General features: G+C 48.1%; 2 protein-coding genes across 2 annotated transcripts; both read right to left on the bottom strand.

The window, feature by feature from the left end:
• Positions 1–1603: 1603 nt before the first annotated feature.
• On the bottom strand, positions 1604–3827 carry HOXA6 (homeobox A6). Its single transcript, XM_050892291.1, has 2 exons — positions 3392–3827; positions 1604–2005 (listed from the first exon to the last, which is right to left on the bottom strand). Exons 1-2 carry the CDS (start codon positions 3825–3827, stop codon positions 1746–1748), a joined length of 696 nt encoding a protein of 231 aa, XP_050748248.1. The 3' UTR covers positions 1604–1745.
• Positions 3828–9437: 5610 nt separating this feature from the next.
• On the bottom strand, positions 9438–12727 carry HOXA7 (homeobox A7). The gene is made up of 2 exons (XM_050890737.1): positions 12287–12727; positions 9438–11232 (listed from the first exon to the last, which is right to left on the bottom strand). Exons 1-2 carry the CDS (start codon positions 12660–12662, stop codon positions 10949–10951), a joined length of 660 nt encoding a protein of 219 aa, XP_050746694.1. The 5' UTR covers positions 12663–12727; the 3' UTR covers positions 9438–10948.

Genomic DNA, 12727 nt, shown 5'->3' with positions numbered 1-12727 from the left:
GAGGCGCGGAGCGGAGCGGAGCGGGGGGCACGGCACGCCGCCACCGCGCCCGGCGCCGCCGCCGCCGCCAGCGGCACCGGGAGCCGGCGGCGAGGCTGCGGGGCCGGCGGGGCTTGCTCCCCCGCCCCGGCCGCCGGAGAGCCTTGCGTGCGGAGAGCGCTCCGCTTTGTGCCTGTTTTCTCCTCCGTGCGAGGCTTATTTACACCAGTTCACAATTCCTATATGATCCACCCTCGGATGCTGGCAACGCTTACGTCCCTCCTATATATATATACATATACATATATACACACACACACACACACACTTTTTTTTCCCCCCCTTTTGCCCGTGCCGGAGGTTTCGAGAGGCACCCGGGTCCTGCCGATGTGAAATGGCAGGTACCTATGAAAGATAAATATCGTGCAGCGTTTTTCCAACTAGGGGGTCAAATTCCAGGCGGCTTTACGGCCGCCGTTATTTTTCCGCCTCTCGGGAAAAAACCTCTAAATGCGGCGGTAGCCATTTTGCATTAGTATTTTCCAGATTTGGCTTTTAAAATATTTAGAGCGGTAGCCCAAATTGCGCTGCCTTCCAAACAAAAGACCCTTGATGCGTATACAAGTGTATTTGTACACAGCTTCACACGCACACTCACGCACACACAATATAATATAGAGAGATACAACGTATATATTAATCAATATTTTCGCTGCGCTTATTTTACTTATACAGAACTCGAAGTGGAAGCATTTTATGGCAGCTACTTTTCTTTAGAGTATCTATTTATTTTTTTTCCAGTGCTAAGAAATGCGATGTGAATTAAGATAACACAAAAGCGGGGAAGAAGATCCTCGAGTTAGTATGACAGACACTTTTCTTTTAATAAAACAAAAAAAAAAAAGAAAGAAAAGAAAGGAAAGAAAGATCGACCCAAGCCCACGAAGCCCCAATAAATGTAGTCCATAATTCAAAGCCCCTTCAGTGTAGAGCTGAGCTCACCGAAACCCCAGTGTAAGCTCAACGGGAACCACAGAAATTCGGCCGCTTCGAAACCTCTTCCCTCGCTTGCCCTGAAGTTTAACGCCGAGTTTTTACTTTAATACTAGTAGTGCAGATTAGGCAGTTTAGCGGCATTTTAAAAATCTCCCTGCAATTAATCTTCGCTTTAACTGCAAGTTTATACCCAGGGTTTTATACAACGATTTTTTAAAAGGATTTTTCTTCTTTTTGCTATTTAAATATCTTATACATGCGTAAAACTTTCCCCCCCCCCCCGGCAGACCATAAGCTCCCAAACACAGCATAACGAGATGGCTCGACGTAGCGGGAGTTAGCAAAAACATAAACCCAAGATTTTCTAAAATCTCTCATATTTCTACAATATGAACATTTCTAGTTAAAAAAAAAAAATCACTCGCTTATCTCTTCTCACACAGGCATGCCAGGGACACTCACCCACACACAGATGCTCACCTCAAATATTTAAAAATCTGGGCCATTTCTCTAATACTTTAAGCAACACGATCTACGCTTTGGAAAGGTGGTTATATACATACATGCCTGTAGCTCAAAAGCTAGGACTTCCACATATATTAAAGAAAGTCACAGATGATTGCAAATATACATCTTTTAACCAAGCCTTTTGGGAATTAATAGACTGTGACAAACCTATAGGATTTTAGTAGCAGAAGGAACACAAGGTAAATAATAATAGTAATAGTAAGCGCTAAGGAAAGGCCTGGTAGCGTTTATTAAACGTGGTTCTACTCCCCTGACTTTTCCTCTGTTTCTTCGCTGCTCGGCTGTGTGGAATTTATGAATTTGTTTTCCTTTTTCCATTTCATTCGCCTGTTTTGAAACCATATTTTAATCTGGCGTTCAGTAAGGCAGAGAGCATTTGCAATCTCAATACGTCGTCTTCGGGTTAAGTATCTGTTAAAATGAAATTCCTTCTCTAACTCTAGCGTTTGGTATCTGGTGTAAGTTTGCCTCCCTCGTCTCCCATGAGTTCCATATACTGTACCTGTAGAAGTAAAGACAAAACGATCGCATTGGACAGGGCCCAGTGATTTCAGATCAGAAAGAGTGGTTACTATATTCTGCCTCCTTTTGCAGGCATAATCACGGGGGGGGGGGGGAGGGGGGGAGCTGTTCTGGTTTCCTGAAGGCTTTTTTTTTTTTTTTTTGTCCCTCTTTTCCTTTTCTCCTGCCTGACCAGCTGTAAATGCGGATGTGCAGCGTGCTTACCGTGGTGGGGTAACTGGGATACAAAGAGGCTTTAAGGTGGACCTAGGGAAACTGGAGTAGGTAGCACCCGTGTGAATCGCTGAGCAGTGTCTACCCTCTGCGTGTTGAGAGCCTGTGCGCGCACACACACGCACACACGCGCACACACACACACGTGTGCCATCCGGGGAGCTGCACGCATGTGTGTGTGTGCGCGCGTGTGTGTGTGTGTGCACACGCATATGCGGGTGTGTTTACACAAACACGTTCTATTGCCATGGCTGTGACTACGGAGGGTCTGTAATTTAAGTATAATTATAGACATCAGCTAAAGATCATAGGAGAGCCTTTGCCATTTGCTCCGGAATTTATTGCCCTCGAATGCAAAGCAGCATCAGAATGGTCTTGCTAAAAGTTTAACTTCCCAAAAAAGAAATGCGACCCACAGTCCAGCAAACATAAACTCGGGAGGAGGAGAGAGGAGGGAATTCATTAGCAAACACTGGAAGTAAACGTCTTAATACGGGATTATTAAAAATAAGTGCCACCCCAATACAACCCTCCCCCCCAGCACCACTCCTGGACAGAATAGCTCAATTATGTGAAGTTCACTTGTAAGTCAGAGAAAATCCGCGATGCCATGGAAGTGCGCCCACGGCCCCAGAAACGTGCTCTCAATATCCAATACTTACAGGCTAATGAGCTGGGGGAGGGGGGCGAGGAGGAATGTGCCACAAATGCATTGGATCCTCAGTACAGAGGGCATATTCCCTGCATCGCTCTCTGACAATGAAGAAGCGGAGCAGAGGCTTTGGGGTGGCTTCAGGAGAGTGATAAAACTGCTCTGCTCCTTTTTTTCTCTCTGTCTCTCTCTGTCTCTCTCTGTCTCTCTCTCTCTCTTTTTTTTTTTTGCCTGCTTCCTAAGGATTCCCCGGTAACTTTCACCAGTGAACCCACAAGCTGGGCTCTCGGCCACCGTTCCCAGGGTGCCAACGTGCCAGGTCTAAAATAACCTGGGAAGGTTTCATGTTACACATTGCCCTGCAGGAACCGTGTCTCTCCGGCAGTCTGGACTTTATCTAAGAACCAAAAAAAAAAAAGAATCTTGGGGAAAGAAACTTTTCCTTCCTTGCCCTCCCCCCCCACCCCCCCCGCCCGCCTTGATTGCATCGAAATGCCTTACCAGCGCAGGAGTTCATCCGCTGCATCCAGGGGTAAACAGGGCTCGTGTACTTCCGGTCGGTGCCTTCGTCATTTACAATTTTGGCTTGGACGCCGCTGGATTTGTACTGTTGATCGGGAGAAAAGTGCAGGTAGTCCCCGGGCCCCCTCTGTTTGCCACTGCCGGAGGGAGAGGCGCTACTAATTTCCTTGTCCGAATAAAAACAAGAGGCTCCGTACTCATAGGAAGCCCGATTGCAAGCAATGACGGTGTTGGACTGTTGGTAGAAACAAGGTGAGGTGTAAGTCTTGTCCTGCAGGCTGCTTGCCCCGTACGAAGCCGGAAAATGCCTGAGAGCATCATAGCCCGCCGGGTACAGGGGGATCTGCCCGAGGAAAGAGTCCTGGCCCCCGGGCAGGCTCCCCGGGAAAGTGGGATTCACGAAATAGGAACTCATTTGCTCTCCCCCTCTCCCGGACCGTGATTTGTTGTGTATTAGTACATCTGGCGATAACTATTAGGAGTCATCGAAGTGGTTTGTTTCTGGATGGCCGAGCGCCAAAAGCGACAGCAGAAAATAGGAGCAGCTGACGGCGGGGCGGCCAATGGGAGCGCGCGCGGCGCCCGCTCCCCCGGGGCCGCCGCCACCGCGCCGCCAACTTACCGGCAGCCCCGGCCCCGCCGCGCCGCCCGCGCCGCGCAACGCCGCGGGGACCGGCCGCGCCCCCGGGGCGGCACCGCCCCTCCGGAGGAAAAATATCCCAGTAATAATAGCTAAAAATAATAATAATAATGATAGTGGTTGTAATAATTCCCGGCAGGAGCAGGCAGCGCGGGCAGTGTGACAGCGGCGGACGGGGACACCCCCGCCACCCCACCCCGGCGGATGGAGGAGTGGGGGGGTGGGGGGGGGCCGCCCTTAAAAGTTGGCGGCCCCACGACGGGCGCGTCGCCCCCGAGGGAGCCGCGCAGCCCCACGGGCAGGGTGGGCGAGCCGCCCGCGGCTCGGCGGCGGAGGGAGGCGGCGGTGGACGCTGCGGGGGGAAAGTTTGGAGCGGAGGGAGCACGTGAAAGGGGGAGCGGGGCGCCGCGCCGCGCCGCGCGGGGGGGCCGGCCCGGCCTCTCTCCATTTTCCCACCGCGATGCCACAACCGCATCCAGGATTTTTTAGGCGGTTTTGGGGTTAGGGTGGTTTTTTTTGTTTGGGTTGATTTGGTTTTGGTGTTGGGTTCTGTTTTTTTTGGTTTGGGGTTGGGGTTTTTTTTTTTCGGAAATCTCCCCTCCGCTGAGGCTTCCCTTCGGAGCTCGGGGATCCCGCCTCAGCGCCGAACCCAGCTTTTGTGAGAGAGGCTAACGCGTCCTGCGTGGAAGAGATCTCGTATCTTAATGAACACCCCCACAATTAACGCGGAGATTGTCGCTGGGGCAGGAAAAGGTGGCCTTCTGGGGAGGGGGATTTTCGGTTTGCACCAAGTGCCCGAGAAGGCCCCGGGAAGGGCTGGGCGGGCTCCCAGCGCCCCCCGAGCAGCCCAGATAAAGTTCCACGTGTCTCTTCTCCCCGGGTCCCCCCCGCCAGAGTCGAGCCGAGGGAATCAAACATTCAAATTCAAAAACGAGCCAGTAGGACTATTCCTAATTAATACAGCCCCGCTAATGAGTCAGCAGAAGCCAATCGGTTTCGTTGTTGCTCCGAATAATTTGATTAAACTCGGATGTGTGTCTTTAAGAGGGGGGAAAAAAAAAAGAAACAAACATTTCCACTTTCATTTTTCAACATGGCAGTTACCCCATAGCGGAAATATAATTCTTGGCCCAGGATAGGGACAGTAACAGTGCTGATGAAATTCGCTGAGGCGCTTTTAATTCAGCCGTAACCCTGCAGTTCCTGGAGATAACATGAGGTTGTTCATTCCAAGCTGTGTTTACTCATAATCCGTGCCCATTACAACAGATTGAATAGCCTAATTTTAAACGCGCTCTGACGGAAAGTGACACTCGTACGAGCCCCGTTTCCTAAAGTAGCTTTCAAAGGAGAGTTTTGTTGTTGTTGGGAGACTATTTATCTCATTTCCGGGGGCAGATTACGATACCTATAAAACAGTAGTGAGTTAAAACATCGCTCCACAATAGTTTGTATTGTTCACAGTCTCAGCTGGACTTTCACATTCAAATGTTGATTGCCTCCAATTTTTCTTTTTCTTCAACTTCCTTAACCGCTCCAGCCCGGCTAATCCATAAACACACCTGGTAGAATTACAGCTCACTAGCTGCATGCTTTGGGAGGTCATTTCAGAAACGTGTATTTCCTGAAAGCCAGCCTTCTCCAGAAAAAGTTTTTTTGCTCAGGACGAATAGAGTTAAAAAAGGAGGGAACACCAGCAAGCAAGGACACAGCACGCTAAATACAAAGAGGTTTTTAAAAGAGCAGATTTTCGCCAACATAGACGAACGAAACGCACGATGAAAAATGAATGCTCGGGGCAAGCGAAACCCACCGGCCTTACTTTAAAAAGTTGTGGCCAGACGGCCTTTTGTTTTAATCCATCACACAGAGACCAAAATAAAAAAAATCGCGCCAGGCTTAGTTATATTTACATTTTATAGCATTGGTTACAGAGTGATTGCTTTTTTCCCTCTCTTTTTCTTTTTGTTTCTTTCCTCTTTTTCAAGTTATTGTTTGCGTCCAAACCAAACTGTCGAAAGCCCGACCGCAGGCAGCGAAAACATTTCTTCGTTGATCCCATAATATTAAAAGGAATGAAATGTGCACGTTTGCCCTGGCTGGGTCGTGTTAGAGTAGTTACAGTGACAGCTAAACAATCTGCACTGCAATCTCCGCTTCAGTCACATTCAGGCGTCCTCTCCGCTCCTCCCCCTACCCCCAGAAAACCCCGAATTACAATAATCTGTTACCCTCCAGCTCTGCCGGGGAAATGCCCTGCCCGGACACATTTCGCAGCAGTTTCCCTTCACCATTTCCCCCCCTGGAAAGCAGAAAGCCAGCCGCTGCATTTTGCCACCGCAACAAAGTCACACTTTGCGATACCCGTGTATTTCATCCGCCTTTTATTTGTTTTCGGAATTCCTTGCACCCCCAGCACCTCCTCCACCAAACACTTCGCCTTCCTCCTCCCGCCGAAAACCCGGCCGGCAACCCCAGCCACCCTCGGATACAGGTGCGGGTGCAGTTACCTTCTTAAGCTTAAAAGCCTCCTTCTCCTCGTATATAAAACCACTTACAAATCCTCCTCATGCTCTGCAGCGTCACCAAAACCGACCTTTAACTAATAGCTCCTAATCCAAACAGTTTGGGCAAGGCGAACCGTTGTTTAGACTGGCGGGGTATCGGGAGCCTGGCCCGGGGGACGCGGGCGAGTCCTCCCCAGCCAGCTCCCACTGTGATATTTTACAGTTGACACACACCGAGGTACAAGCGGAGGGGAAGGGGAGGGGGCAGAGCCGGTCCTGCCGGAATATCCTGGCCGCGGGCGAGCTCCGATCCTCCCGTAGAAAAAGGTAGGCCGGATCTCTTTTTTTTCCTTTTTTCTTTTTTTTCTTTTTTTTGGAGGGGGGTGGGGAGGGTGGGGTGGTCTTTCATTTGGGTTTCCCCCGAGCAGCGCAGGCTCCCAGCGCGGCCCTTCCCAGGGGCTGCGGGGGCCGCTCCGCGCCCGCCTCCGCCGTTCCGCCACGCCGTGGCAGCACTGAGCACCCGCGGCCCCGCAATAAATAATCCGGCGCTCACTGCAGCTCCAGTCCGGCAGATACCGCAATGCAATGCAAATGCAATGCTTTATCAGCCCGGCAGCACAGGCAGAGCCGGGGCCAACACTTAAAGCACTCCGAGCCGCTCATTCGCCGTGAGGAGGCGGGAGCGGAGCCCGGCGGCGGCGGGGGGTCTCGGGGGCACCGTCCCCGGGGCCCCGGTCCACCCACCCCCCCCGCCGGCACACACCGCGGGGCACTGGCCCGCCAGCCGCCTCTCTCCTCTCCCCCCCGCCCCCCCGCCCCAGCGCCGCACCGTAACAGTCACAACAAGGAGAGAAAGGGGAAAAAAGCTCCGTCTCCGGCGCTGAAATCGGTTTAGCCGCTGCAAAGCCCGCTCCGCGCAGCCGAGGCGCGCAAGCTACCCACGCTGGAAAGCGCCGGGAAGGCAGTACCGACGGACCCACGGCGGGGCACGGGGATTTTGCAGGCAGCGCGTGATCTGATAAAGAAAACCAAAGACACGTTCGCGCTGTTTCCCCCGTCTAGAAATAACCTTTCTCCTGGACATGCCAGGGGAGCCAGGAGACATTGTGCTGGCTGGTGGGGTTTTTTTCTGAAATAGTGAAAAATGAATTAAATCTAAATTTCAGCCGCCGCAAATGAACTTTAAGTTAATGCTGCGAAATAAAAAAAAAAAAATAATGTTTGGGGTTTTAAATTTTTTTTTCCCCTCGTGCTGGGAAAAAAAAAAAATCCCCTCAGATAGATGCTGTAAACCTGAATTCTTAGAACATAACCTGAATGTCACAGCAACCCCCTGGCAAATGCAAACAGAAATAAACTTCGTGAAAAAAAAAAAAAATCCACGGCTTCCCTGCTAAATAGTAGAAAGTAGACATTTTATTTAGGCATATTTTTGCATGCACTGGTTAAGTCGAAATCAGCTGAGCTGCAGCCACCTCTATTTTTGGCCAGTAACATTTCCATTTGGTTTAATTGCACATGTCTAATATTTAAACGTATTAAACCATGTTTCCCTGCTTACGGTAGTGTCATATACATTTCTCACCTTTTAGGTTCTGGCTCACAGGAGCCCCTGCGACTTTGACAGCTGTCGCTTTGGCTGCACAGGAGACGAATCGCCCTCCTTTTGGTGCCAGAAGAAGCAGGAAATTAGCCAGGTTGCAAGTTGAAAATCTGCCACGCCAGTGCTTTGAATCCAATATGCCACACCTTCCAGCGGGGGAACTGGAAATTGCCATCCTGGATCTGTGTTCTAGGCGGCTGCTTATGCCGAACCTCCGCACACTTTGTTCACTATTGCCTTACAAAGAACAAATGAAATGGGGATTGAAAGCCAGAGAGATCCGAAGCAGGACAGAGCTCAGCAAAAGAATGCGGCTCTATTCTCGCAAGGGAAATTATAAAAAAGTTCATGTTCACGGTTACCATCCACATGACCGACAACGACCAATGGAAAAACCGAACAACTCATAAAGTTGTATTGCAAAGTTGTAAATTTTCATAAACAACAACGGATTTATGGCCTTTTCCTCATCACTAAGAAGAGGCAGGTCTTAGAGAGGCGCCATCTTACCACAGAGGCAGCCCTGGAGTTTTTTAAAAGACCTGGAGTTTGTACTAATTTTATTAAAATTACAGTTAGTACGTTGACCAGGAACGGAGTGTAGTAGAAAAAGGGAACTTCTGCGCAAATGATGCTCTGGTTCTACCTGTATTTACCCGGCCGAATAAAGGGACTTTTCGGACGAGTGTGGGGTTTTTGGTGGTTTTTTTTTTTAATTATTTTATTTTTTAAAAAGATTGAAAATATTAGCTCTCCTTGACATTACATGGTAGCTGGCAAAAATGATACATTTTCTAAAGCGGGGCGATTTTTCCCCTTTTTAATGCCACCCTGATGCCCCCCACCCCCCGAAAGCCGCACGCACAAACCACACACGTACCCGATCAGATCATTTACACTTGGAAGTTTCGCATCGCACCTTCTGTTCATTACAAAATATTATTTCACTGCATGCAATTTCGGCTTGATCGCCGGCCGCCTGGACTGGGATTATGATTGCAAGAGCACACGGGAACACGGTGGAAGGAAGCCCTCCCATAAAGAAGGCTTTCCGCTTTATTAATCAACTGCGCTAGGGAGAAAAAAAAAATCACGAAGTCGAGATAGAGAAATTGACTGATTCCTATCAATTCATCACCTTGGATTTTTTTTTCCTTCTGATTACGGGAAAAAAAAGATTTATATGGTCTAATTTCTTTATTTGTCTGTGTAAATTATTTTTTGATGCTTCCTTCGAACTCTTTCCCTAATAAAGAAACACAATTCATTGTCAACAAGCATATTTATTTTCTGTGTAACATAAAACACATTTATCGTGGGAGATACTTGAACACGGTATCACTTCCAAAGAGAGTTCACAGACATATTTTTTTTTTCCACTTCCAATACTTACATGGCATATCCAAATGTTCACAACGAACACATCGAAACACATTGTAACATACAATTTTTGAATAAACTTTAGCCAAACCTTCAAGACGGATTTATACAGAGTTCTTAACAATACATCATGCTACAAAGTTTCCAAATTAATTACATACTTCCCAATTTATGACATGATCTTACAAATGAGCTCCAAGACGAATACAAATGACAAAAAAAAAAACCAAACCCAACGTTCAAATATACAGTATCTGCTATTGTAGGAAAATTCACGGTATTACATATTAACACGTTCGGATAATCAGGATAAACAGGTTTTTTTAAAGGTGGTTACATGGTCATTTAAATTCACTTTTCAAAGAACACTTTCCGCTATATTAAGTAAGATCAACCTAGAATAAGAAAACGGCCTTTAGCAGAGGCAGCCGAAGGTAGAAGCCAACGGGAGATATTAAACCGCTTTGTACAATATTGGCGTGTGTTTGCTTCCTCACTCGGAATAGTAAAGAATCGAGAACAAAGATATATTGCAGCATATGGTTTTCATTTATAATTGCTTTGGAATAAATATATTATTTTAAATTTAAATATATTCAGCCTTTTCGGTACCAAATTCTATACCAAAGCTATTGATGCGTGCTTTTCGAACGACTACACTTATATTTCTAAAAGCATTTTGCGATTCACATTAGTAATGTTATCTTCTTTTGACTACTAAAATACAGTATACTTTCGAAGATAGGTAGGCGGAGCAAGATATATAGGTAGTCTGGAAAATAGGTAGTACAAATCATTGCTGTAGATTGTAGTGGTTTGTGGAAGATCTTTTTTTTCCCCTTACTTGCTGTTTAACCTTTTGTTAGTGTAGCTGTTAGTTATGATACTTTGCTAACAATAATTAAAAAAAAAAAAAAGAAAAAAAGAGAAGTGCAGAGCTACTTATTCAAAATTAGGTAGTTTTTCTTAATGTGAGCCTAATGCACTTTTCCCCTTACACATGATTGGGACTATTGAGTCAGGTAGTTACTTCGGAAGGTTACGGTTTACTATCTGTGCAAGCAGCAGTTCTCCCACTGAAATGTCCCCTGGACAAACCCACCCAGGTTTGGGTAAACGAAAAAAAAAATGATTGTAGGATGCTCTTAGGAGATATTACCGAAGGTTCGGCACAGGGCAGGTTTGGGGAGTGTGGGAGAGTGGAGAGAAGGCTGGAAAACCACCCCAAGAAACGTTTTCATGTTTGCAAACGCTCGCTTGCAAGATGATTATTAAAGGGAACAGATTTTTTTTTTTTTAAATAAAAACAGTGAGTCTCTTTCTTTTTTTTTTTCCTTTAAAGGGAGCTTTTCCAACTGTCATGTGCATATATTATACTAAGAAATTGCTTCCTCGAGTGGGACTCTTTAGTCCTCCTCCTCTTCGTCGTCTTCCACTTTCTCGACAGAGGCTGCTGCTGACGTGGGCTCGTTGGGAGCCGGGGTGCTGGAGCTCTCTTCCTTGTGCTCCTTCTTCCACTTCATCCTCCGGTTTTGGAACCAGATTTTTATCTGCCTCTCCGTCAGGCAGAGGGCATGGGCGATCTCTATCCTCCGTCGCCGAGTCAGATAACGATTGAAGTGGAATTCCTTCTCCAGCTCCAGGGTCTGGTAGCGGGTGTAGGTCTGGCGCCCTCGCTTCCTATCTGGACCTGAAAGCAGGCACACACGGCCAGGAGTTAGGCAAGAAGAGAGGTGGAAAGTTTTCTCTTTTTAGTTCCCCCCCCCCCCCCTTATTATTATTATTGTTATTTTTTAAATAAATAAATAAACAAATAAAAAGTGGCCGAGCGAGAGTGAATGATCCCCTTCTCTCACTTCCACCCGCCCCCCCACTTTGCCCTAACAAAGACATTTCAGTCACACGACCTGCCCTGCTCAGGCAGGGCAAAAATTAAGTTGCTCGAGACCTAGAAAAAGTGGAGAGAAAACATTCAGGAGAGGAGGTGGGGGAGGAAATTGCTTTTGGGAGGAGGAACTTTCCCCTCAGGCCATGTATTTCCCTAAAACCTTCCAGACTTTTGCGTTTCACAAGGGGAAATAAAAAGCTGGAAGGCTGGGCTGTATTTATTTTATTTTAATGTCGGGGGCTCCCCCCACCCCACCCCTCACCCCACCCCGCCTGGATCGTAAACAATACATCGCATTTAGCTCCAGAAGAGAACTCTCCTTTTTCACACACTCTCGTCCCCAGCCCCCCCCCCCCGCCCTGTTTTCCTGTTTAGTACATTTCTACAGATTCTTATCTCCGTGGAAAGGGCAGGGGGGACGCGAGTGGCACGTCTCGGCAACGTGGGCTGGCAAAGTCCTCAGCAGCCCGTCCCCCGCTCCTGAACGCCCCTCTCCCCTCCGCCTTCCCCAGCGAGCGGGATTTTTTTGCCCAACTTCGGCAGAGGGCAAGGGAGACGCTTACCCGTGGGGGCTCTGGGAGCCCGCAGCCAACTCTCCACATTTCTATAGCAAACAGCGCAAATCAACTCAATGCTAAAATTCCATAGCAAATGGAGTTAAATAAATTTACGAGGCTAGAACCCATTAATTGGGCAATAAAAAGTTTTATGATACTCATTTACATACAATGCCACGGGCTTTCTACGCAATGGCGCCTCGGCTATAATTAAAACCATAAAGGCTGTGCTGACAGTAATTCTGGCGACACGCTTTGCCTGGCTGCCACGGCTCCGAGCCCTCTCCGCTTGCCCCTACCTGAAGACCTCATCCAGGGGTATATCCGGAAATTAGGCTCAGCCTGGTTGTGCAGGTTGCTTTCCTCCGCTTTCTCACAGCTGGGTTTGGTTAGCTCATTGCAGAGGACGGGAATGTTCTGATCAAAAGAGGAACAATGCAGGTTGTAGGCATCAGAGCCCAGGCTGTATCCGGAAGAGAACGGGCTTTGATATATGGTACTGTTCACATTGTACAAGCCGGGCATGGAGGAGGCGAAGGCACCCGCGCCTGGTCCATAGCCGCTTCTCTGGGAGTTGCTTGCAAAGGAGCAAGAAGTAGGCTCTGCATTTTGGAAAAGAGAAGCCCCCGCCGTATATTTGCTAAAAAGCGCATTCACATAATACGAAGAGCTCATAATTTTGACCTGTGATTTGTTGTCCGGCAGGCTTCAGTGTCGGTTTTACGAGGTAGCGTGATATA

Source organism: Gymnogyps californianus, chromosome 2, assembly GCF_018139145.2.
Source record: "Gymnogyps californianus isolate 813 chromosome 2, ASM1813914v2, whole genome shotgun sequence".
Taxonomy (NCBI): domain Eukaryota; kingdom Metazoa; phylum Chordata; class Aves; order Accipitriformes; family Cathartidae; genus Gymnogyps; species Gymnogyps californianus.
This window is presented reverse-complemented; position numbering and strand designations above follow the sequence as displayed.